At 40.1% G+C, this 26,264-nt stretch overlaps 1 protein-coding gene across 1 annotated transcript in view; it reads left to right on the plus strand.

The window, feature by feature from the left end:
* Positions 1-26,264, plus strand: part of LOC131361925 (gamma-aminobutyric acid receptor subunit gamma-3) — a 147,513-nt gene that overhangs the window by 95,004 nt on the left and 26,245 nt on the right. Inside the window, exon 5 of the mRNA XM_058403554.1 lies at positions 3,861-3,943. Within this exon, the coding sequence (XP_058259537.1) occupies positions 3,861-3,943 (83 nt within the window). The remainder of the gene's footprint in view (positions 1-3,860; positions 3,944-26,264) is intronic.

Consider the following 26,264-nt stretch of genomic DNA (forward strand, 5'->3'; position numbering starts at 1 on the left):
AAACATCCATAATCATCTGTAATCATCTGTAAACATCTATAAACATCTGTAAACATCCGTAATCATCTGTAAACATCTATAAACGTTTGTAATCATCTGTTAACGTCTGTAAACATCTCTATACATCTGTAAACGTCTATATAGACATCTGTAAATGTCTGTAAACATCTGTAAATCACACCACAGCAACCGATCTTCAGACGACTTCTTGAGCTCGAGAATTTGGGATTTCTCAAGTAATGTATTAGTCGAATCCAAGAGCTAATAAAAAATAACGTTTGTTTAAATCCTCAGCCTCCAAAACCCTTTCAGTTGACCTCGATTCCTCTCGTTTAAAACTCGATCGTGACTCGAGCTCGATCTCAGCTAGTAGCCGTCACACCAAACTAGCCTAGCATCTCATAGCTCACTTATGTGGAAGAGGGCGGCTAGCGCTACCCTCTGAGTCTGTTACTAGCTGGCGTATGATGAAGAGCTGAATGATAGCTGTGACATTCGAGGAAAAGAGTTTGTTTTAAAACACATTATCACTCATTCCTAGCATGCTATCAGCTTTAGCTTGTGTCCTGTCAGGTTTCCTTTTCTTGCATGTCAAATCAACACAACGTCACAATATTTCCCATCAGCCTCACAGACAACAGCCAGGTCACATGACTCTGTCACTCTTCACGTGTTTTGTGTTGCGTTTCCTCTTGATTAGCGTTCCTGTCTGAGCTCTCTGTTTGATTGCTAAGCTTTTCTTGTGTGTTTTGCACGTCCTGCTGCGAGTCTTGAGTGTTTTGCTCATTTTCTAAATGTTGTTTTGACTGATATAAAATAAAAATCTTCACCAGAGGAAACCCATAATGTGTTACGTCTGGGTGTCTGTTAGCTCGGCCGTTTTTCGGGAAGATTTCGAACGTCACCGTTTTACGTGGGTCTGTGATCTGCAGAGACAAGGACGAGGAACCCTGAGCGTTTAGCTGTCCTGAATCTCATAACTAGGACAGATCTGAGTTCAGTGACCCCGAACATCTCGGCATCCTCAGATCTCCGCACGCTGACGTGTCTTTGTGAAAGTAGAACAGGAGTGTGTTCAGTCTCGCGCATAACCCTGAGATACAACACGTCTATGCCGGATGGCTCCCTGTCCAAGCCGCGCTCGCGCCCCAGGTTCAGATTAGACGGCGGGGTGTGTATCCAGAGCTGAGGTCTGTGTGCTGGATGGAGATGTGTGAAAGACTCAGACTGAACTCCTGTCTGCTTTTATTCATCTTTATTTATTTATATTTATTTATTTATGGAGAGATGAGCCAGGGAACAGTTAAGCTCACATCTGCCCTCATTAGCAAAACCCACACTGGCATTTTCAATCATTTTAGAGATCAGAAATCCTCCACATTTGGTTGGAATATCGTTCATTTACTTTAAACAAGAATGAATGAATGAATGAATGAATGAATGAATGAATAAATAAATAAATAAATAAATAAATAAATAAAAGGATCAATAAAAAGTCGTATAAGCTGCTTTACCATCAGCATCTACTTAGAGTTTTATTAATTTTTTATTTTTAGTTAATTTTAATTTAATGAATATGTAAAATTGTTGGGCCAGGACCAATGCAAATCGATTACTATTTCACCATCAATGTCTGACCCTCCAGGATTTCACTGATTTATTTATTTATTTATTTATTTATTTATTGACTGTTGTGTCCTTGGATTTCTTCAAACATGGAGGGCAACTTTCCGTAGTTTTTCTGGAAAAGTGCTCACAAGATTCTTCATTTCAACTCCTCGCAGTGAGACACGTCCGTAATGACTCTCTACGAGAGCTGTACTCACGTTCCTCACACGTGAATGGAAGAAGGATTCGACTGAACACGTGCCAACGATGTCCTGGAACAAATCTGCAGAAAATCTGCGCCATTTTGAAAAGTCATGAAATTCAAAAGAATATCATGGAGGTTGTTTGATTCTGTTCACTTTTCATGTGCAGCCTCAGATCCAGGGTCTGGTCTGGAACAGCTGAGGAACGTGATGTGGTTTTCTCCATGTGGATCTGAAGGTTCAGTGTGTCGAGATGCTTTTCTGCTCTCCACAGATATAAAGAGTGATTATTTGAGCAACTCATGCATTTCCAAAAAATACTCAATCCGACCGTTTCATGGTCCAAGTCACTGAGATCAGATTCCTCCATCGTTCTGATACTGGATGGAACATTACCTGAAGCTGTTTTGTGAAAATGTTCTGCGACAGGAAATGATGGTGGCTACAGTAACTCAGCTCCACCACCTCACCATCTCGCTGCTTATTTTCCTCCGGCTGCACCACCCACAGTGAAATGACTTCAGATGGAAGTGATGAATGACTCAGGAGGGTTTAATAAATCAGATTGGATCAGGCGCTTACGGAGCTCTGTGAGCTAGACACCTTCATTTAGCAATAACCACAAACCATTTCTTTTAATTAGAGCCTGTAAAAGTGAGGGGATTAAAATATCCAGCCAGCAGGAGGTCCGGGCGTCTCTGGGATCAGAAACGTCTGGTGTCTGGTGTTTGGAGGTTCAGCGCTGATGATGTTTCATGCAGTGGCTCAGAAATCTGTTCCGGCGATAAGGATCAAAATAATGGAATACGCCAGTGTTCAGTAAAAAAAAAAAACAATTATTATTAACAATATTTACTATAAACTTTCTGCTACACTCTGAACAGTAAGTTTTGGTTGCTAGGCAACCGAACAGGATGTCTCGGTTCCAGGTCCACGTTCTTGTTAATCAGCACCTAGTGTTCAGTATATCGTTCATTATTCAGTGGAATGTTATTGATCCACGATCCTCAATCTTTATCTGTTATCGTGATGCGTCACAGGTTTGTGTTCAAAACCATGCGTTTAATAATAAAGTTCCGCCACAGTGGCAATTACTCTACCACACAGTGCCTAATCCCTCATTAACGTTTCTCTCCACTTTCCCTGGATTTAACACACTTTGGTGAAATTAATCTTAATCTTTCCTCAGTCGCATTGTACCACAGCGACATACTGAAGATTTTATTCTTTTTTTATTAATTACTGGTGAAACTACGCTTAACATCTGCGCTAATAATCAACATGCTAGTTCCTGTTGTCGCTTACGTTACAGCAGCTGTAACAGTTCTCTCAGCAGCTTCTCTGGATTTCCCTCTCATGGAGTTTAAACACACTGAGAAACTACGTGAAGCACAATGCATTTCCGCCGTTTCTTATCGCTAATCTCAAAGAAAAAACTCACACAGATTTTCGTAACGTGTTTGTAAACTTCAGAGACAGACACCTGGTCTTCATCTGAGCTTTACGTCCACAACAAAATGAGTTTAGATCAGAACTCGATGATATTCAGCACAAGCACAAGGTTCACGAAGTCTTGCCAAGAAGCTAGCGTTATTTTCTGAGCTTTAGCATTAACCTTTTTGACTGTGATTCGTAGAATTTGTTAATAAACACCATGGATCCTTCTGACCAATCAGAATCCACAATCCTTGCCATGAAGAAGCGTGCATTCGTGTTCTGGCGTCTTTTGCACATGTGAGACGTTACCTCTGCCTGCTTTCGCACACCTCGGGCTCTCGCGGTTGTCAGAACGCCAGGCCGAATGCGACTTGGCTTCTGTGTGTCTGCTTCAGTTGTTGGATTAATTATAATGAGCGTGAGTTTGGAAACGCTCTAATCCTCAGAGAACGGATCTTTATGTAATAAATTAGCGATGCCGTAACATGGGATTAGAGCTGATTTAAATGAACACAAACATCTGTTCAGGAATTTTGCTTTTTATTGTGTTTTGTTTTGTTTTTTTCCTTCTATATTTTAATTTCTCTTGCTGGTGTCTGTGTTTCCTGACAGACTGACGATAAACGCTGAGTGTCAGCTGCAGCTCCATAACTTCCCCATGGATGAACACTCCTGCCCACTCATCTTCTCCAGCTGTGAGTGTCTACACACACACACACACACACACACACACACACACACACACATACACACAGTAAAACTCTCTGAACCAACCAGTCTAACAGTCTACCTATCCCTCCAGCCTGGCTTTGAAAAATAAAAATAAATACGTCTCACCCTTGTTCAACAATCAGCCTACTTAAACATGTTATAAGCTCTTTATGACCAGATTTAGTTCTGCTGATGTTTAAGGTGATTTATCTTTGTACTGTATATGGGCGTGTCTCGGCCATGTACATCATCACTGCTCATTATTACATCCATGCATAACACACACACACACACACACCTCATTTTAATAGAATTTCCAAGTGCTTGTCATTGTAGGTCACATGACCATAACGTATGTCGCTGTACCTGAGGAGCTTCCCTAAACCTCATTTCCTTCAGGATTTGACCGAATCTTTACCAAAAACCCGTTCATTAAAATTCGGTTAAAAAAAAGTCTTGACAACTATTTAGCATAAAATTCTTCAGCATTGTTATTTTTCTTCACTGTTTCAGCCTTAGATGTCTTTATTTGTCACATATACATTACTGCAGAGTGAAACTCTTTCTTCACATATCCCATCCTTGGAGGTTGTGGCCAGAGCACAGGGTCAGCCATGATACAGCGCCCCTGGAGCAGGGTGGGTTGGGGGCCTTGCTCAAGGGCCCAACGGTGGCAGCTTGGCGGTGCTGGGGCTTGAATGACCTTCTGATCTTGAATGACCTTCTGATCTTCTGGTCAATGACCCAGAGCCTTAACCTCTTGAGCTACCACCGCCCCATTCTTTTATCCTGGAACTGATAATAAACAGCATGGATCCTCTCCAACCTTCTGACCAATCAGAATCCAGAGTCGTATGGTGCAGCGAGAACGTGTGAGTTTCTGCTTTGCACAGCTTTCACGTGTCATGTTTCTTCTTCTGATTTTATAACCTCGAAGTTTTACAGTTTCTTAAAACTACAGAATTAAAGTGACTGCGCTTCTGGATTTCAGTTTCAGACTGGAAAAGAACTCATGCAGTTATCATCCTCAGAGAAAAGGAAACATATATTTCAGACCCTCAAGGATTTCGTGGTTTTGCGATCAGAGTAATTAACACAAATAAATAACTCTGATATTCTGAGGATCTTGACATTTCGCAAAATGACGCAGATATGGGCCGAGACACCTCATATGACATCATCATCATCGTATGACATTATATGAGTACTCTATTCCTAATGATGTTTCTAAATGGTTTAATGATGTTGGTGTCTGATGTCAGCGTACAGATGAAACGGTCTTAATCTCTGAATCTAAAAATATCCTCCCCGAGCTCCAGGAGAGTCTCAGGAAAGCCGTGTGGAATAAGCATGGACAGAGATATTGGTCTTGTTCTCAGAGCCGAACCCGTGGAGACGACCCTCATTACACAGACGCTGAGAAACATGGAGATCCGAACGGATCCGCTTTTCTTCATCGTCTCTCTAGCTGAAAGAAAGTGCCAGACGAAGACCTACAGTGTTTCCTGAACCTGTCTGGAATACAGAAGAGGGGGGGGCAGAGAAAGAGAGAGAGAGAGAGAGAGAGGGAGAGAGAGCGGGTGAGAGAGAGAGAGAGAGAGGGTGGGGGCAGAGAGAGAGGGAGGGAGAGGGAGGGGGGAGAGAGAGCGGGTGAGAGAGAGAGAATGAGAGAGAGAGAGAGAGAGAGATGGAGGGAGTGTAAGAGGGAGAGGGGGAGAGAGAGAGACGGAGGGAGTGTAAGAGGGAGAGGGGGAGAGAGAGAGAGAGAGAGAGAGAGGAGGAAAATGTTAAATGGTCCTTTAGGCATTGCAGCATCTTCCTCATCCTCATCCTCTTCCCTTGCTCTCATCTCCCAGGTGATGACCCCTCACTGTTTCCTATCCAGAAATTTCAGAAAGCTGCTTTTTAAATAAAAGAGTGAAATGTAAATGAAGCTCAGCGTCCACTTGTGTGGAAACTGTATATCAGCTCCTCCTGCTACACTGGACGTGTCTGGGGGTAATGGTTTATATAACGGCGTGATCTCCATCCTGAGAGGAATGCTGGCCAAACCGACCGCTTTAATATTTCACACGTTACTGCAGAGGCAAATAGTTCTCAGGAAGAGATCCAGGGAAGAGGATAAGCAGAGCAGAGTCGCTCTTCACTCTCACTTTTACTGAGCTTTCTCAATCTTCTTATACCACCGAGGTGTGGAGCTTCTCATCTCCAGCTTCTTATTCTCATCTCCAGCTTCTTATTCTCATCTCCAGCTTCTCAATCTCATCTCCAGCTTCTTTTTCTCATCTCCAGCTTCTCAATCTCATCTCCAGCTTCTTTTTCTCATCTCCAGCTTCTCATTCTCATCTCCAGCTTCTCATTCTCATCTCCAGCTTCTCATTATCATCTCCAGCTTCTCATTCCCATCTCAAGTGTTAGATGATGTAAAAGAATGGGGTCAGTGCTTCTGCTCTGGATGGATGATGAATATTATTTCCAGTCTCGTGTTTCTCTTTTAACGCTCGCTAGGACTTTTAAAAAATGATGGAAAGGATTTTTTTTTTCCTCCACACCGAGCATGAGTCAGTCTCTGCCACCGGAGTGCCATTAACGGAGAGAATTGCTTCGCCCCACCCCACTCAGCAGCTTTGACAGGAAGCACATTAAACATCAGGCCACCGATGAATGGACTCCCACTCACACAGCGGCATCTCCTTCCTATAAGAGCCGCGTATAAGAGGGACGACGAGTCAGAAATTAGCCACTAGGAGTTACAGCAGAGAGCCTTTGATTCGGGAGTAATGCATCCAAATTGTGCGTCTCGTCTGGATAATAAGGCATTTAAAATAAATTTGACGGCATGCTTTTGTCTCTTTCTGCGGAATTGTACGGAAAATGCTGCCATTTAAAAAAAATTTGATTTTGTTGAAATTCTTTTTAGTGTTTTTACTTCAATGTGATTTCTCCTCAGAAATGAGAAAAATACCACAAACGCTGAGCTGTACCGAAACATCACAGACATGTTAGCGCTTCGCAAGGTTACACTAGCAAAGAGCACGTTTTCACGTATTCAGTTATCACAGCAAACATCAGAAGGTCGCTCTGAAGAACCGCAGCGTCTCGGTCAGTATCCACTGTTTATTTGTTTCTGTAATAAACACAGGGTCAATAAGCTAACTGCGTAAATTAAACCTGAGCAAACCCGAGCCGCTAATCCCGATAATGCTAGCAGAGAAAAGTGGAGACATGGGAATTCAGTTCGTTTGTGTTGAATCAAAGCCAAATGAGACCAAAGAACATTTGCTGGAGATTATTCATCGTGTTTCAGGATGTTCATATAGACACACGGATGGAAATCTGAGAAGAGACTGATGTAGCTGGAGACGAGTCGCTCGTCTGAGCTTCGGTAAATAAAACGCCTCTGTAAATGACAGGCGAGCTGATTGGTTAGCTCTGGTCATGTGACTCTAGGAGAAAAATAAAAACCTTTTCAAAAACCAGGAACTTTCAGGGTAATATTAAAGGATTGTGAAGTTATCACGCTTTCTGGAGTGTAAAAGGAAGCAGAACCCAAAGAACTGAAATATGAGGGCTGTGGAACCCAGTCATTAAGATGTTAGCGTATTGATGAAGTTACCAACCAACCAAAAATAAATATGGTGCAAAAATACACTATATTGCCAAAAGTTTTGGGACGTCTGTCTTTACATGTACATGAATGTAATATAGAGTTGTCAGACCCTTTACAGCTAGAACAGCTTCAACTCTTCTGGGAAGGCTTTCCACAAGGTTTAGGAGTGTGTTTATGGGAATTTTTGACCGTTCCACTAGAAGAGCCTTTGTGAGGTCAGGCACTGATGTTGTGATGACAAGAAAGCCTGGCAGTCTACTGGCCTTGCAGTCTCCGCTCTAATTCATCCCAAAGGTGTTCTATGGGGTTGAGGTCAGGACTCTGTGCAGGCCAGTCAAGTTCCTCCACACCAAACTCACTCATCCATGTCTTTATGGACCTTGCTTTGGTCACTGGTGTGCAGTCATGTTGGAACAGGAAGGGGTCATCCCCAAACTGTTCCTACAAAGAGCATGAAATTGTCCTGGTATGAAGCTGAAGCATTAAGAGTTCCTTTCACTGGAACTAACAACCCCTGGAAAACAACACCTGAATTCAATGATTTGGAGAGGTGTCCCAAAACTTTTGGCATTATAGTGTATAAAGTACATTCTACATGTCAGTATCTTGCTGGTTAGAGCTCTAGCTTTCCAGGAAAAGCTACAATCCATCAATAAACTTAGCTAAAACCTAGTGACTGTCCCATCCTTCAGAGACATCCTTCACCTCCATGCCACCAGAGGGCACCCTCACATGCACACTCTTTTGCTCACTTCTTATCTTAGCCAGAGATACTTCTCCTCTAGCTAGCTTGCTAGTTAATTTCACTAAAGGTTATATTTATGTGGGGTTTTTTTTTATTATTATTATTTTACATTAGCAGCTAGATTCTTCTAACAAGCTAGGTACCAAAGCTAGTTCATTAAAGCAGCTACATCCATGTGCTAGTAAAAAAAAAAGTACTGCAGTCAAATAGCCGAATTAATGCTAACGAGTAAAATCATCAGGAAGTGTGTGTTAGCTAGTGTTCTTCTAACAAGCCCAACCAAAGCTATCTGGTTAAAGCTAGAGTATCTGCTGCCTCTTGGAATGCATTCTGCATGTTTTCTAGCATGTTAGCGAAATAAAGCTGCATTCTAGCAGCTACATTCATGTGCTAGTGCTAGAAAAAATGTATTGTATTCAAATAGCTGTGTTTGTTAGCTAGCGTATAAAATCAGCAGAAAGTTAGCTAGCGAGTTAGCTAGAGTTCAGCTCCGCGGAGAGATGAATAGTTAGCATTTCTCCGTAAGGATGTTATGTAGCTCTTGACTTGCTCTAGTGGCTGTAATTGATTTGGATCTTTGCAGCGTTCAGATTTTCAGCATGTTTTTTTGGAAGCTCAGACTCGGGGCTGAATTAGCATATTTGCATATGCATGAGGGTGGCTGTCCTCATTACTGTGTGTGTTATTTGGCAGTCGAGTCTCCAAATATGTGACTAAACAATTCGTCTGTCAGCTTCAGCGCTGGAGAGGAGGGAAAATTCCGTCCACGCAAAATTCCCAATTCGCTTTATCCACAGAGGAGCCGCGCTTGGAGACGGGATTTTTTTCCTCCTCCTCCTCCTCTTCTTCTTCTTCTTCTTGTGTTTTTTCTATTAAACGAAAACAAAACCCAAACAAACGGAGGACAGATTCCCCGCTGAAATCCGTCGGCTTTAATTAGACGCAGGTTTCACAGAGGATGATATTGTTTTTTTTTAAGTGGCGATGTTCTTCTGATCTCCAACAGAAATCCGATCCTTCACATGAAACCTTTGCGGCGTCTCAGCTTTCGTTTAGTCCTGTGATCTCTTTAGGCTCTTTGTGGTTGTGTACATAATGAGGCTTGCTGTTATTTGTGGGGTTTGTTTTTGTACTTTTTATCCATTTGTAGTTACATGTAATGTTTCTGTTAATCTGAGAACAAAGTCAGGTTCCTCCTCGGTCGGTGTCTCTTTCCAGCGTCTCGCACTGATTTCAGGGAACATTTCTCACGTGTAATTTAGAAGCATGGCTTTTTACTCCACTCTGAAGAGTTTCACTCATCACCACTCATCCTTCTACGAGTTCAGTCTCTCCAGGATTCAGCGATTTCACGAGAACAGAAATAAACAATCATTTTTCAGGTCTTGTGATTTTTAAAATGATGCAGAACTTCCACAGATTTGTTCCTCTGATGTCACATGACCTCTGGGTTACAGCTCTGAGTTTCTGAACTTCTAGCTGTCTTGCAGGCCCATGGATCAGCACCGCTAACCTCAACGTTCAGGTTCTTCTCGCTAATATTTACTAGTTAGCCTGGAATCCAAACCACCTGGAGGTGGACTAGTCGACTTTGTTCAAAGTTAAAGAAAAGACTGTGTGAGGATGTAGTTATTTTTAGGCTGTTTTACTTAAAGAGCGTGTCAAAGTGCATGTTCTTTAACTAAAATAAAAAAGTGCACTGTTAGCGAGGGAGATACACAGTGACTGTGTGTCGTTTACTCACTGTTGAAAATTCTGACCGGCTTTTTGTCCAGAGGAACCAGAGTGATGATCAGGTCCAGGTTCCAGAAATTTTATCTAATCTGGGGCTGGAGAAGGTATAGATCTCCTCACCCTCAGTTCCCGCTGGTTCAGGTTTTTCTCTCATAATCTTCTACACCTGCTTTCTGATGCACTTCATATCACTGGTCCTTGTCGTAACACATGCTGTATCCAGGTTAACATGCTTGACCAGATAGAGTCACCTTCTGGACGTATGAAGGACCAGCTCATGTCCATCACCTGAGACCAAGAGATGAGCATGAGAATGCCACAGCCATGTCCTGAAGATTAATCCAATGTAGTACTGACGTGGAACTGGACACAACAGCCTCTCTCTCAATCTCTCTCTCTCTCTCTCTCTCTCTCTCACTCTCTCTCATTGGATTGAGATTGGATAGTGAGGTCTAATCAGCAGCTCTGAATCCACAGCTTCCCTCAGCTCCTGGGAGACAGGATTCAGTTTATATTGACATCTCAGCGGTCAGTCCTGCAGTAAAAAGACATTGTGTCCAGTTTATTTCCTGCACTTTAAAGAGTTTAGGTTTCATTAACATTATCATTAACTTCATCAATTAATTAGCCAGCGTTTATCTTCCTAATAAGGGTCGTAATGCATGATTAGATTTGTCACCAGATGGACCGTGACTCTCCCCTCTCAGCTTTTACAGGAAGAGGAGGAATAGACCCTAAAATACGCCTCCATATTTTATCTTCTCCAAATCAATCATTTGTGATGAAGTTCTAAAATTACTGAGCGGTTTGTGCTGATAGCAAAAGTCCAAAGAGAGAACAGGCGTAAATCATGCTGTCTCACTCTCTCTCTCTCTCTCTCTCTCTCTCTCTCTCTCTCTCTCACTCTCTCTCTCTCTCTCTCTCTCTCTCTATCTATCTATCTATCTATCTATCTATCTATCTATCTATCTATCTATCTATCTCTTTGTATCTCTCTCTCTGTATCCCTCTCTGTATTTCTCTCTCTATCTCTGTCTGTCTGTATCTCTCTCTGCCTGTCTGTCTCTCTCTCTCTATCTCTGTCTGTCTGTCTCTTTCTCTATCTCTGTCTATCTGTCTGTCTGTCTCTCACTCTATCTCTGTCTGTTCTGTTTGTCTGTCTCTCTCTCTCTCTCTCTCTCTCTCTCTCTCTCTCTCTCTCTCTGTATCTCTCCCTGTATCTCTGTCTGTCTGTCTGTCTCTCTGTATCTCTCTCTGCCTGTCTGTCTCTCTCTCTCTTTATCACTTTCTATATCTCTGTCTGTCTGTCTCTCATTGTATCTCTCTCTCTCTCTCTCTCTCTCTCTCTCTCTCTCTCTATGTCCGTTTCTCTCCATCACCCAGCAGGCTCGTCTTCATCACTCATCCATCACTCACTGCAGCCAGGCGATGCCGAAGCGGTTTCCATAGCGATGTCTGTTCTCTCCTCTGATTAAGTGGAATTTGCGTATTTCTTCTGCCATCAAACCCAGAGGAGGTTTTAGTAATGAAGGGCGAAAGGGACAAAAGTGAGGAGCTGGAGGACATTTCAGGTATCAGGTGTGACGCTGATAATGATCAGACCATCAGGAGCTGGGTCTAATTAAGCAGCAGGCTGAATGTGAGAGACGCTGAGCTGAAGATGAGTCTCAGATGTTTCAGAGAATGATGGAAAGTTCTGTTACTGCCGTGTTGTTGTTGTTGTTGTTGTTGTTGAGTCTTGAGATGACTTTCTTCTCAACCCAGTTGTACAGAGTGTTTGAGTTACTATAGCAACCATGTCAGCTCAAACAGGTCTGATCTGATCTTTCATCACTAAAGCATCACTGAAATCATATCTCCCTCATACTGATGTTTGATGTAACGTGAATAATGACATGAATGAGCAGGTGTACAGGTGTGTACAGCTGTGTAGAGGTGTCAGGTGTACAGGTGTGTACAGAGGGGTACAGGTGTGTAGAGGTGTCAAGTGTACAGGTGTGTACAGCTGTGTAGAGGTGTCAGATGTACAGGTGTGTACAGAGGGGTACAGGTGTGTACAGAAGGGTACAGGTGTGTAAAGGTGAATAGCTGTGTACAGGAGTGTAGATGTGTGTACAGGTGTGTACCAGGATGTATAGGGGCATGTAGAGGTGTCACCAGGTTAACAGATGTGTAGAGGTGTATACGGGTGTGTAGAGGTGTAAACAGGTGTGCAGAGGTGTATACAGGTGTGTAGAGGTGTATACGGGTGTGTAGAGGTGCATACAGGTGTGCACAGGTGTATACAGGTGTGCACAGGTGTGTAGAGGTGTATACAGGTGTGTAGAGGTGTGTACAGGTGTATACAGGTGTGCACAGGTGTGTAGAGGTGTATACAGGTGTGTACAGGTATGTAGAGGTGTATACAGGTGTGCAGAGGTGTATACAGGTGTGTACAGGTGTGTAGAGGTGTATACAGGTGTGTAGAGGTGTATATAGGTGTGTAGAGGTGTATACAGGTGTGTAGCAGTGTATACAGGTGTGCACAGGTGTGTAGAGGTGTATACAGGTGTGTACAGGTGTGTAGAGGTGTATACAGGTGTGTAGCGGTGTATACAGGTGTGCACAGGTGTGTAGAGGTGTATACAGATGTGTAGCGGTGTATACAGGTGTGCACAGGTGTGTAGAGGTGTATACAGGTGTGTAGAGGTGTATACAGGTGTGTAGCGGTGTATACAGGTGTGTAGCAGTGTATACAGGTGTGTAGAGGTGTATACAGGTGTGTAGAGGTGTATACAGGTGTGTAGAGGTGTGCACAGGTGTGTAGAGGTGTATACAGGTGTGTAGCAGTGTATACAGGTGTGTAGAGGTGTATACACCTGTGTAGAGGTGTATACAGGTGTGTAGCAGTGTATACAGGTGTGCACGGGTGTGTAGAGGTGTGTACAGGTGTGTAGAGGTGTATACAGGTGTGTAGAGGTGTATATAGGTGTGTAGAGGTGTATACAGGTGTGTAGCAGTGTATACAGGTGTGCACAGGTGTGTAGAGGTGTATACAGGTGTGTACAGGTGTGTAGAGGTGTGTACAGGTGTGTAGAGGTGTATACAGGTGTGTAGAGGTGTATATAGGTGTGTAGAGGTGTATACAGGTGTGTAGCAGTGTATACAGGTGTGCACAGGTGTGTAGAGGTGTATACAGGTGTGTACAGGTGTGTAGAGGTGTATACAGGTGTGTAGAGGTGTATACAGGTGTGTAGTGGTGTATATAGGTGTGTAGAGATGTATACAGGTGTGTACAGGTGTGTAGCAGTGTATACAGGTGTGTAGAGGTATATACAGCTGTGTACAGGTGTGTAGATGTGTGTACAGGTGTGTACCAGGATGTATAGGGGCATGTAGAGGTGTCACCAGGTTAACAGATGTGTAGAGGTGTATACGGGTGTGTAGAGGTGTAAACAGGTGTGCAGAGGTGTATACAGGTGTGTAGAGGTGTATACGGGTGTGTAGAGGTGCATACAGGTGTGCACAGGTGTATACAGGTGTGCACAGGTGTGTAGAGGTGTATACAGGTGTGTAGAGGTGTGTACAGGTGTATACAGGTGTGCACAGGTGTGTAGAGGTGTATACAAGTGTGTACAGGTATGTAGAGGTGTATACAGGTGTGCAGAGGTGTATACAGGTGTGTACAGGTGTGTAGAGGTGTATACAGGTGTGTAGAGGTGTATATAGGTGTGTAGAGGTGTATACAGGTGTGTAGCAGTGTATACAGGTGTGCACAGGTGTGTAGAGGTGTATACAGGTGTGTACAGGTGTGTAGAGGTGTATACAGGTGTGTAGCGGTGTATAGAGGTGTGCACAGGTGTGTAGAGGTGTATACAGGTGTGTAGCGGTGTATACAGGTGTGCACAGGTGTGTAGAGGTGTATACAGGTGTGTAGAGGTGTATACAGGTGTGTAGAGGTGTATACAGGTGTGTAGCAGTGTATACAGGTGTGTAGAGGTGTATACAGGTGTGTAGAGGTGTATACAGGTGTGTAGAGGTGTGCACAGGTGTGTAGAGGTGTATACAGGTGTGTAGCAGTGTATACAGGTGTGTAGAGGTGTATACAGGTGTGTAGAGGTGTATACAGGTGTGTAGCAGTGTATACAGGTGTGCACGGGTGTGTAGAGGTGTGTACAGGTGTGTAGAGGTGTATACAGGTGTGTAGAGGTGTATATAGGTGTGTAGAGGTGTATACAGGTGTGTAGCAGTGTATACAGGTGTGCACAGGTGTGTAGAGGTGTATACAGGTGTGTACAGGTGTGTAGAGGTGTGTACAGGTGTGTAGAGGTGTATACAGGTGTGTAGAGGTGTATATAGGTGTGTAGAGGTGTATACAGGTGTGTAGCAGTGTATACAGGTGTGCACAGGTGTGTAGAGGTGTATACAGGTGTGTACAGGTGTGTAGAGGTGTATACAGGTGTGTAGAGGTGTATACAGGTGTGTAGTGGTGTATATAGGTGTGTAGAGATGTATACAGGTGTGTACAGGTGTGTAGCAGTGTATACAGGTGTGTAGAGGTATATACAGCTGTGTACAGGTGTGTAGCGGTGTATACAGGTGTATACAGGTGTGTACAGGTGTATACAGGTGTGTACAGGTGTGTAGAGGTGTATACAGGTGTGTACAGGTGTATATAGGTGTGTAGAGGTGTATGCAGGTGTATACAGGTGTGTAGAGGTGTATACAGGTGTGTACAGGTGTATATAGGTGTGTAGAGGTGTATGCAGGTGTATACAGGTGTGTAGAGGTGTATACAGCTGTGTACAGGTGTGTAGCGGTGTATACAGGTGTATATAGGTGTGTACAGGTGTATACAGGTGTGTACAGGTGTGTAGAGGTGTATACAGGTGTGTACAGGTGTATATAGGTGTGTAGAGGTGTATGCAGGTGTATACAGGTGTGTAGAGGTGTATAGAGGTGTATACAGGTGTGTAGAGGTGTATACAGGTGTGTAGAGGTGTATATAGGTGTGTAGAGGTGTGTACAGGTGTATACAGGTGTGTAGAGGTGTATACAGGTGTGTAGCGGTGTATACAGGTGTGTACAGGTATGTAGAGGTGTATACAGATGTGTAGCGGTGTATACAGGTGTGCACAGCTGTGTAGAGGTGTATACAGGTGTGTAGCAGTGTATATAGGTGTGCACAGGTGTGTAGAGGTGTATACAGGTGTGTAGAGGGGTATACAGATGTGTAGCGGTGTATACAGGTGTGTAGAGGTGTATATAGGTGTATACAGGTGTGTAGCGGTGTATACAGGTGTATACAGGTGTGTAGAGGTGTATGCAGGTGTATACAGGTGTGTAGCGGTGTATACAGGTGTGTAGAGGTGTATACAGGTGTGTAGCGGTGTATACAGGTGTGTAGCGGTGTATACAGGTGTGTAGCGGTGTATACAGGTGTGCACAGGTGTGTAGAGGTGTATACAGGTGTGTAGAGGTGTATACAGGTGTGTAGCGGTGTATACAGGTGTGTAGAGGTGTATACACGTGTGTAGCGGTGTATACACGTGTGTAGCGGTGTATACAGGTGTGCACAGGTGTGTAGAGGTGTATACAGGCGTGTAGAGGTGTATACAGGCGTGTAGAGGTGTATACAGGTGTGCACAGGTGTGTAGAGGTGTATGCAGGTGTATACAGGTGTGTAGAGGTGTATACAGGTGTATACAGATGTGTAGCAGTGTATACAGGTGTATACAGGTGTGTACAGGTGTGTAGAGGTGTATACAGGTGTGTAGCGGTGTATACAGGTGTGTAGAGGTGTATACAGGCGTGTAGAGGTGTATACAGGTGTGCACAGGTGTGTAGAGGTGTATACAGGTGTGTAGAGGTGTATACAGGTGTGTAGCGGTGTATACAGGTGTGTAGAGGTGTATACACGTGTGTAGCGGTGTATACAGGTGTGCACAGGTGTGTAGAGGTGTATACAGGCGTGTAGAGGTGTATACAGGCGTGTAGAGGTGTATACAGGTGTGTAGAGGTGTTTACAGGTGTGCACAGGTGTGTAGAGGTGTATACAGGTGTGTAGAGGTGTATACAGGTGTGTAGCGGTGTATACAGTGTGTAGCGGTGTATACAGGTGTGTAGCGGTGTATACAGGTGTGCACAGGTGTGTAGCGGTGTATACAGTGTGTAGCGGTGTATACAGGTGTGTAGCGGTGTATACAGGTGTGCACAGGTGTGTAGAGGTGTATACAGGTGTGTAGCGGTGTATACAGGTGTGTAGAGGTGTATACAGGTGTGTAGAGGTGTATACACGTGTGTAGCGGTGTATACAGGTGTGCACAGGTGTGTAGAGGTGTATACAGGCGTGTAGAGGTGTATACAGGCGTGTAGAGGTGTATACAGGTGTGTAGAGGTGTTTACAGGTGTGCACAGGTGTGTAGAGGTGTATACAGGTGTGTAGAGGTGTATACAGGTGTGTAGCGGTGTATACAGTGTGTAGCGGTGTATACAGGTGTGTAGCGGTGTATACAGGTGTGCACAGGTGTGTAGCGGTGTATACAGTGTGTAGCGGTGTATACAGGTGTGTAGCGGTGTATACAGGTGTGCACAGGTGTGTAGAGGTGTATACAGGTGTGTAGCGGTGTATACAGGTGTGTAGAGGTGTATACAGGTGTGTAGAGGTGTATACACGTGTGTAGCGGTGTATACAGGTGTGCACAGGTGTGTAGAGGTGTATACAGGCGTGTAGAGGTGTATACAGGTGTGCACAGGTGTGTAGAGGTGTATACAGGTGTGCACAGGTGTGTAGAGGTGTATACAGGTGTGTAGGTGAAGTTGAGGTTGTAGAGCATCAGATTTTGGAGTTTGTGGTTTGGATCTGGCAACCCTGGAGGTGACAATGATAAAACAGAGCGGAGGTTTTTTCTCACACAAGAAGAGAGAGTCATGTGACCTCAGCAGTGTGTCTTTAACACCAGTTCAAACCATTTCCACCAAAACTGGGACCAGTATCTCAGATATTCCTACCAGTGAAAGAGGCTTTTATTTCACTTTAAAGAAAAAAAATGTTTTCAGTGAGAATGTTTACACTTTATTTAGATTTGAGTAAAGGAGGAAAAAAGTTTAATGAAGACTTAATGAAGATCAGAGCAGGAACGCTGAAACTCTCTCTCTCTCCCTCCCTCTCTCCCTCTCTCAGTGTCTCTCTCTTTCCCATTCTGTCTCTCTCTCTCTGTTTCTCTGTCTCTCTCTTTCTCACTCCCTCTCTCTGAAAGAAAGAAAGAAAGAAAGAAAGAAAGAAAGAAAGAAAGAAAGAAAGACTGTGTGTGTGTGTGTGTGTGTGTGTAAAGTGAGTGTTTGTAAAGAGTGTGTGTGCAAAGTGTAGTATGTATAGATAAAGAATACAGGAAAAAACATAGCTATAAACAGTGACCTCACACCTTCACTACATCCTCCAGCACCTTCACACCTGAGCGAGGATCTTCAGCACTGCAGTTCCTCAGATCTTTATTCACTCATCCAGCTGATCTATCACTCCATCACCTGGCACTCTTCTACTCTCTTTACACCAGCATCTGCACCACAGCAGAGAGCTCCATCAGAACCATCATCAGAACTATCATCAGAACCTTCATCAGAACTATCATCAGAACTTTCATCAGAACTATCATCAGAACTTTCATCAGAACCTTCATCAGAACCATCATCAGAACTATCATCAGAACTTTCATCAGAACTATCATCAGAACTTTCATCAGAACCTTCATCAGAACCATCATCAGAACTATCATCAGAACCTTCATCAGAACTATCATCAGAACTATCATCAGAATCTTCATCAGAATCTTCATCAGAATCTTCATCAGAACTATCATCAGAACTATCATCAGAACTTTCATCAGAATCTTCATCAGAATCTTCATCAGAACCTTCATCAGAACTTTCATCAGAACCTTCATCAGAACTTTCATCAGAACTATCATCAGAACTTTCATCAGAACCTTCATCAGAACTTTCATCAGAACTATCATCAGAACTTTCATCAGAACTATCATCAGAACTATCATCAGAACTTTCATCAGAACTATCATCAGAACTTTCATCAGAACCTTCATCAGAACTATCATCAGAACTATCATCAGAACTATCATCAGAACTTTCATCAGAACTATCATCAGAACTTTCATCAGAACCTTCATCAGAACTATCATCAGAACTATCATCAGAACTTTCATCAGAACTATCATCAGAACTTTCATCAGAACCTTCATCAGAACTATCATCAGAACTATCATCAGAACTATCAGAACTATCATCAGAACTATCATCAGAACTTTCATCAGAACCTTCATCAGAACTATCATCAGAACTATCATCAGAACCTTCATCAGAACTATCATCAGAACTATCATCAGAATCTTCATCAGAACCTTCATCAGAACTATCATCAGAACTATCATCAGAATCTTCATCAGAACCTTCATCAGAACTATCATCAGAACTATCATCAGAACTATCATCAGAATCTTCATCAGAACTATCATCAGAACTATCATCAGAACTATCATCAGAATCTTCATCAGAACCTTCATCAGAACTATCATCAGAACTATCATCAGAATCTTCATCAGAACCTTCATCAGAACTATCATCAGAACTATCATCAGAATCTTCATCAGAACCTTCATCAGAACTATCATCAGAACTATCATCAGAACTATCATCAGAATCTTCATCAGAATCTTCATCAGAACCTTCATCAGAACTATCATCAGAACTATCATCAGAACTATCATCAGAATCTTCATCAGAACCTTCATCAGAACTATCATCAGAACTATCATCAGAATCTTCATCAGAACCTTCATCAGAACTATCATCAGAACTATCATCAGAACTAGCTACACACGAGATCAGACTGTTATTAATACACATGAGATCAGACTGTTATTAATACACATGAGATCAGACTGTTATTAATACACATGAGATCAGACTGTTATTAATACACACGAGATCAGACTGTTATTAATACACATGAGATCAGACTGTTATTAATACACATGAGATCAGACTGTTATTAATACACTCGAGATCAGACTGTTATTAATACACATGAGATCAGACTGTTATCAATACACATGAGATCAGACTGTTATTAATACACACGAGATCAGACTGTTATTAATACACATGAGATCAGACTGTTATTAATACACATGAGATCAGACTGTTATTAATACACACGAGATCAGACTGTTATTAATACACATGAGATCAGACTGTTATTAATACACATGAGATCAGACTGTTATTAATACACACGAGATCAGACTGTTATTAATACACATGAGATCAGACTGTTATTAATACACACGAGATCAGACTGTTATTAATACACATGAGATCAGACTGTTATTAATACACATGAGATCAGACTGTTATTAATACACACGAGATCAGACTGTTATTAATACACACGAGATCAGACTGTTATTAATACACACGAGATCAGACTGTTATTAATACACATGAGATCAGACTGTTATTAATACACATGAGATCAGACTGTTATTAATACACACGAGATCAGACTGTTATTAATACACATGAGATCAGACTGTTATCAATACACATGACATCAGACTGTTATTAATACACACGAGATCAGACTGTTATTAATACACACGAGATCAGACTGTTATTAATACACGAGATCAGACTGTTATTATTATACACGAGATCAGACTGTTATTAATACACACGAGATCAGACTGTTATTAATACACATGAGATCAGACTGTTATTAATACACATGAGATCAGACTGTTATTAATACACACGAGATCAGACTGTTATTAATACACACGAGATCAGACTGTTATTAATACACACGAGATCAGACTGTTATCAATACACATGAGATCAGACTGTTATTAATACACTCGAGATCAGACTGTTATTAATACACATGAGATCAGACTGTTATTAATACACACGAGATCAGACTGTTATTAATACACAAGATCAGACTGTTATTATTATACACGAGATCAGACTGTTATTAATACACACGAGATCAGACTGTTATTAATACACACGAGATCAGACTGTTATTAATACACACGAGATCAGACTGTTATTAATACACATGAGATCAGACTGTTATTAATACACATGACATCAGACTGTTATTAATACACACGAGATCAGACTGTTATTAATACACATGAGATCAGACTGCTATTAATACACATGAGATCAGACTGTTATTAATACACATGACATCAGACTGTTGTTAATATATATGAGATCAGACTGTTATTAATACACACGAGATCAGACTGTTATTAATACACACAAGATCAGACTGTTATTAATACACACGACATCAGACTGTTATTAATACACATGAGATCAGACTGTTATTAATACACATGAGATCAGACTGTTATTAATACACACGAGATCAGACTGTTATTAATACACATGAGATCAGACTGTTATTAATACACATGAGATCAGACTGTTATTAATACACATGAGATCAGACTGTTATTAATACACACGAGATCAGACTGTTATTAATACACATGAGATCAGACTGTTATTAATACACATGAGATCAGACTGTTATTAATACACTCGAGATCAGACTGTTATTAATACACATGAGATCAGACTGTTATCAATACACATGAGATCAGACTGTTATTAATACACACGAGATCAGACTGTTATTAATACACATGAGATCAGACTGTTATTAATACACATGAGATCAGACTGTTATTAATACACACGAGATCAGACTGTTATTAATACACATGAGATCAGACTGTTATTAATACACATGAGATCAGACTGTTATTAATACACACGAGATCAGACTGTTATTAATACACATGAGATCAGACTGTTATTAATACACACGAGATCAGACTGTTATTAATACACACGAGATCAGACTGTTATTAATACACACGAGATCAGACTGTTATTAATACACACGAGATCAGACTGTTATTAATACACACGAGATCAGACTGTTATTAATACACACGAGATCAGACTGTTATTAATACACATGAGATCAGACTGTTATTAATACACATGAGATCAGACTGTTATTAATACACACGAGATCAGACTGTTATTAATACACATGAGATCAGACTGTTATCAATACACATGACATCAGACTGTTATTAATACACACGAGATCAGACTGTTATTAATACACACGAGATCAGACTGTTATTAATACACGAGATCAGACTGTTATTATTATACACGAGATCAGACTGTTATTAATACACACGAGATCAGACTGTTATTAATACACATGAGATCAGACTGTTATTAATACACATGAGATCAGACTGTTATTAATACACACGAGATCAGACTGTTATTAATACACACGAGATCAGACTGTTATTAATACACACGAGATCAGACTGTTATCAATACACATGAGATCAGACTGTTATTAATACACTCGAGATCAGACTGTTATTAATACACATGAGATCAGACTGTTATTAATACACACGAGATCAGACTGTTATTAATACACAAGATCAGACTGTTATTATTATACACGAGATCAGACTGTTATTAATACACACGAGATCAGACTGTTATTAATACACATGAGATCAGACTGTTATTAATACACACGAGATCAGACTGTTATTAATACACATGAGATCAGACTGTTATTAATACACATGACATCAGACTGTTATTAATACACACGAGATCAGACTGTTATTAATACACATGAGATCAGACTGCTATTAATACACATGAGATCAGACTGTTATTAATACACATGACATCAGACTGTTGTTAATATATATGAGATCAGACTGTTATTAATACACACGAGATCAGACTGTTATTAATACACACAAGATCAGACTGTTATTAATACACACGACATCAGACTGTTATTAATACACATGAGATCAGACTGTTATTAATACACATGACATCAGACTGTTATTAATACACATGAGATCAGACTGTTATTAATACACACGAGATCAGACTGTTATTAATACACATGAGATCAGACTGTTATTAATACACATGAGATCAGACTGTTATTAATACACACGACATCAGACTGTTATTAATACACATGAGATCAGACTGTTATTAATACACGAGATCAGACTGTTATTAATACACATGAGATCAGACTGTTATTAATACACATGAGATCAGACTGTTATTAATACACACGAGATCAGACTGTTATTAATACACATGAGATCAGACTGTTATTAATACACACGAGATCAGACTGTGATTAATACACACAAGATCAGACTGTTATTAATACACACGACATCAGACTGTTATTAATACACACGACATCAGACTGTTATTAATACAATTTAGATCAGACTGTTATTAATACACACGACATCAGACTGTTATTAATACACACGAGATCAGACTGTTATTAATACACATGAGATCAGACTGTTATTAATACACATGACATCAGACTGTTATTAATACACACGAGATCAGACTGTTATTAATACACATGAGATCAGACTGTTATTAATACACACGAGATCGGACTGTTATTAATACACATGACATCAGACTGTTATTAATACACATGACATCAGACTGTTGTTAATATATATGAGATCAGACTGTTATTAATACACATGAGATCAGACTGTTATTAATACACATGACATCAGACTGTTGTTAATATATATGAGATCAGACTGTTATTAATACACATGAGATCAGAGTGTTATTAATACACACGAGATCAGACTGTTATTAATACACATGAGATCAGACTGTTATTAATACACACGAGATCAGACTGTTATTAATACACATGAGATCAGACTGTTATTAATACACACGAGATCAGACTGTTATTAATACACATGAGATCAGACTGTTATTAATACACATGACATCAGACTGTTGTTAATATATATGAGATCAGACTGTTATTAATACACACAAGATCAGACTGTTATTAATACACATGACATCAGACTGTTATTAATACACACGAGATCAGACTGTTATTAATACACATGAGATCAGACTGTTATTAATACACACGAGATCAGACTGTCATTAATACACACAAGATCAGACTGTTATTAATACACACGAGATCAGACTTTTATTAATACACACGAGATCAGACTGTTATTAATACACATGAGATCAGACTGTTATTAATACACATGACATCAGAATGTTGTTAATATATATGAGATCAGACTGTTATTAATACACATGACATCAGACTGTTGTTAATATACATGAGATCAGACTGTTATTAATACACATGAGATCAGACTGTTATTATTATACATGAAATCAGACTGTTATTATTATACACGAGATCAGACTGTTGTTATTAATACACACGAAATCAGACTGTTATTATTATACACGAGATCAGACTGTTGTTATTAATACACACGAAATCAGACTGTTATTATTATACACGAGATCAGACTGGCATTATTATTATACATGAGATCAGACTGGCATTATTATTATACATGAGATCAGACTGGCATTATTATTATACATGAGATCAGACTGCTATTAATACACACGAGATGAGACTAGCGTTATTATTATACATGAGATCAGACTGTTATTAATACACACGAGATCAGACTGTGATTAATACACACAAGATCAGACTGTTATTAATACACACGACATCAGACTGTTATTAATACACACGACATCAGACTGTTATTAATACACATGAGATCAGACTGTTATTAATACACACGACATCAGACTGTTATTAATACACACGAGATCAGACTGTTATTAATACACATGAGATCAGACTGTTATTAATACACATGACATCAGACTGTTATTAATACACACGAGATCAGACTGTTATTAATACACATGAGATCAGACTGTTATTAATACACACGAGATCGGACTGTTATTAATACACATGACATCAGACTGTTGTTAATATATATGAGATCAGACTGTTATTAATACACATGAGATCAGACTTTTATTAATACACATGACATCAGACTGTTGTTAATATATATGAGATCAGACTGTTATTAATACACATGAGATCAGAGTGTTATTAATACACACGAGATCAGACTGTTATTAATACACATGAGATCAGACTGTTATTAATACACACGAGATCAGACTGTTATTAATACACATGAGATCAGACTGTTATTAATACACATGACATCAGACTGTTGTTAATATATATGAGATCAGACTGTTATTAATACACACGAGATCAGACTTTTATTAATACACACGAGATCAGACTGTTATTAATACACATGAGATCAGACTGTTATTAATACACATGACATCAGAATGTTGTTAATATATATGAGATCAGACTGTTATTAATACACATGACATCAGACTGTTGTTGTTAATATACATGAGATCAGACTGTTATTAATACACACGAGATCAGACTGTTATTATTATACATGAAATCAGACTGTTATTATTATACACGAGATCAGACTGTTGTTATTAATACACACGAAATCAGACTGTTATTATTATACACGAGATCAGACTGTTGTTATTAATACACACGAAATCAGACTGTTATTATTATACACGAGATCAGACTGGCATTATTATTATACATGAGATCAGACTGGCATTATTATTATACATGAGATCAGACTGGCATTATTATTATACATGAGATCAGACTGCTATTAATACACACGAGATGAGACTAGCGTTATTATTATACATGAGATCAGACTGTTATTAATACACACGAGATCAGACTGTGATTAATACACACAAGATCAGACTGTTATTAATACACACGACATCAGACTGTTATTAATACACACGACATCAGACTGTTATTAATACACATGAGATCAGACTGTTATTAATACACACGACATCAGACTGTTATTAATACACACGAGATCAGACTGTTATTAATACACATGAGATCAGACTGTTATTAATACACATGAGATCAGACTGTTATTAATACACACGAGATCAGACTGTTATTAATACACATGAGATCAGACTGTTATTAATACACATGACATCAGACTGTTATTAATACACATGAGATCAGACTGTTATTAATACACATGAGATCAGACTGCTATTAATACACATGAGATCAGACTGTTATTAATACACATGACATCAGACTGTTGTTAATATATATGAGATCAGACTGTTATTAATACACATGAGATCAGACTGTTATTAATACACATGACATCAGACTGTTGTTAATATATATGAGATCAGACTGTTATTAATACACACAAGATCAGACTGTTATTAATACACATGACATCAGACTGTTATTAATACACACGAGATCAGACTGTTATTAATACACATGAGATCAGACTGTTATTAATACACACGAGATCAGACTGTCATTAATACACATGAGATCAGACTGTTATTAATACACATGACATCAGAATGTTGTTAATATATATGAGATCAGACTGTTATTAATACACATGACATCAGACTGTTGTTAATATACATGAGATCAGACTGTTATTAATACACATGAGATCAGACTGTTATTATTATACATGAAATCAGACTGTTATTATTATACACGAGATCAGACTGTTGTTATTAATACACACGAAATCAGACTGTTATTATTATACACGAGATCAGACTGGCATTATTATTATACATGAGATCAGACTGGCATTATTATTATACACGAGATGAGACTAGCGTTATTATTATACATGAGATCAGACTGTTATTATTATACACGAGATCAGACTGGCATTATTATTATACACGAGATCAGACTGTTTTTACTACACACGAGATCAGACTGGCATTATTATTATACACGAGATCAGACTGTTATTATTATACACGAGATCAGACTGTTATTAATACACACGAGATGAGACTAGCGTTATTATTATACATGAGATCAGACTGTTATTATTATACACGAGATCAGACTGGCATTATTATTATACACGAGATCAGACTGGCATTATTATACATGAGATCAGACTGTTATTACTACACACGAGATCAGACTGGCATTATTATTATACACGAGATCAGACTGTTATTACTACACATGAGATCAGACTGTTATTACTACACACAAGATCAGACTGGCATTATTATTATACACGAGATCAGACTGTTATTACTACACATGAGATCAGACTGTTATTACTACACACAAGAT

Source organism: Hemibagrus wyckioides, linkage group LG11 (assembly GCF_019097595.1).
Source record: "Hemibagrus wyckioides isolate EC202008001 linkage group LG11, SWU_Hwy_1.0, whole genome shotgun sequence".
Lineage (NCBI taxonomy): Eukaryota > Metazoa > Chordata > Actinopteri > Siluriformes > Bagridae > Hemibagrus > Hemibagrus wyckioides.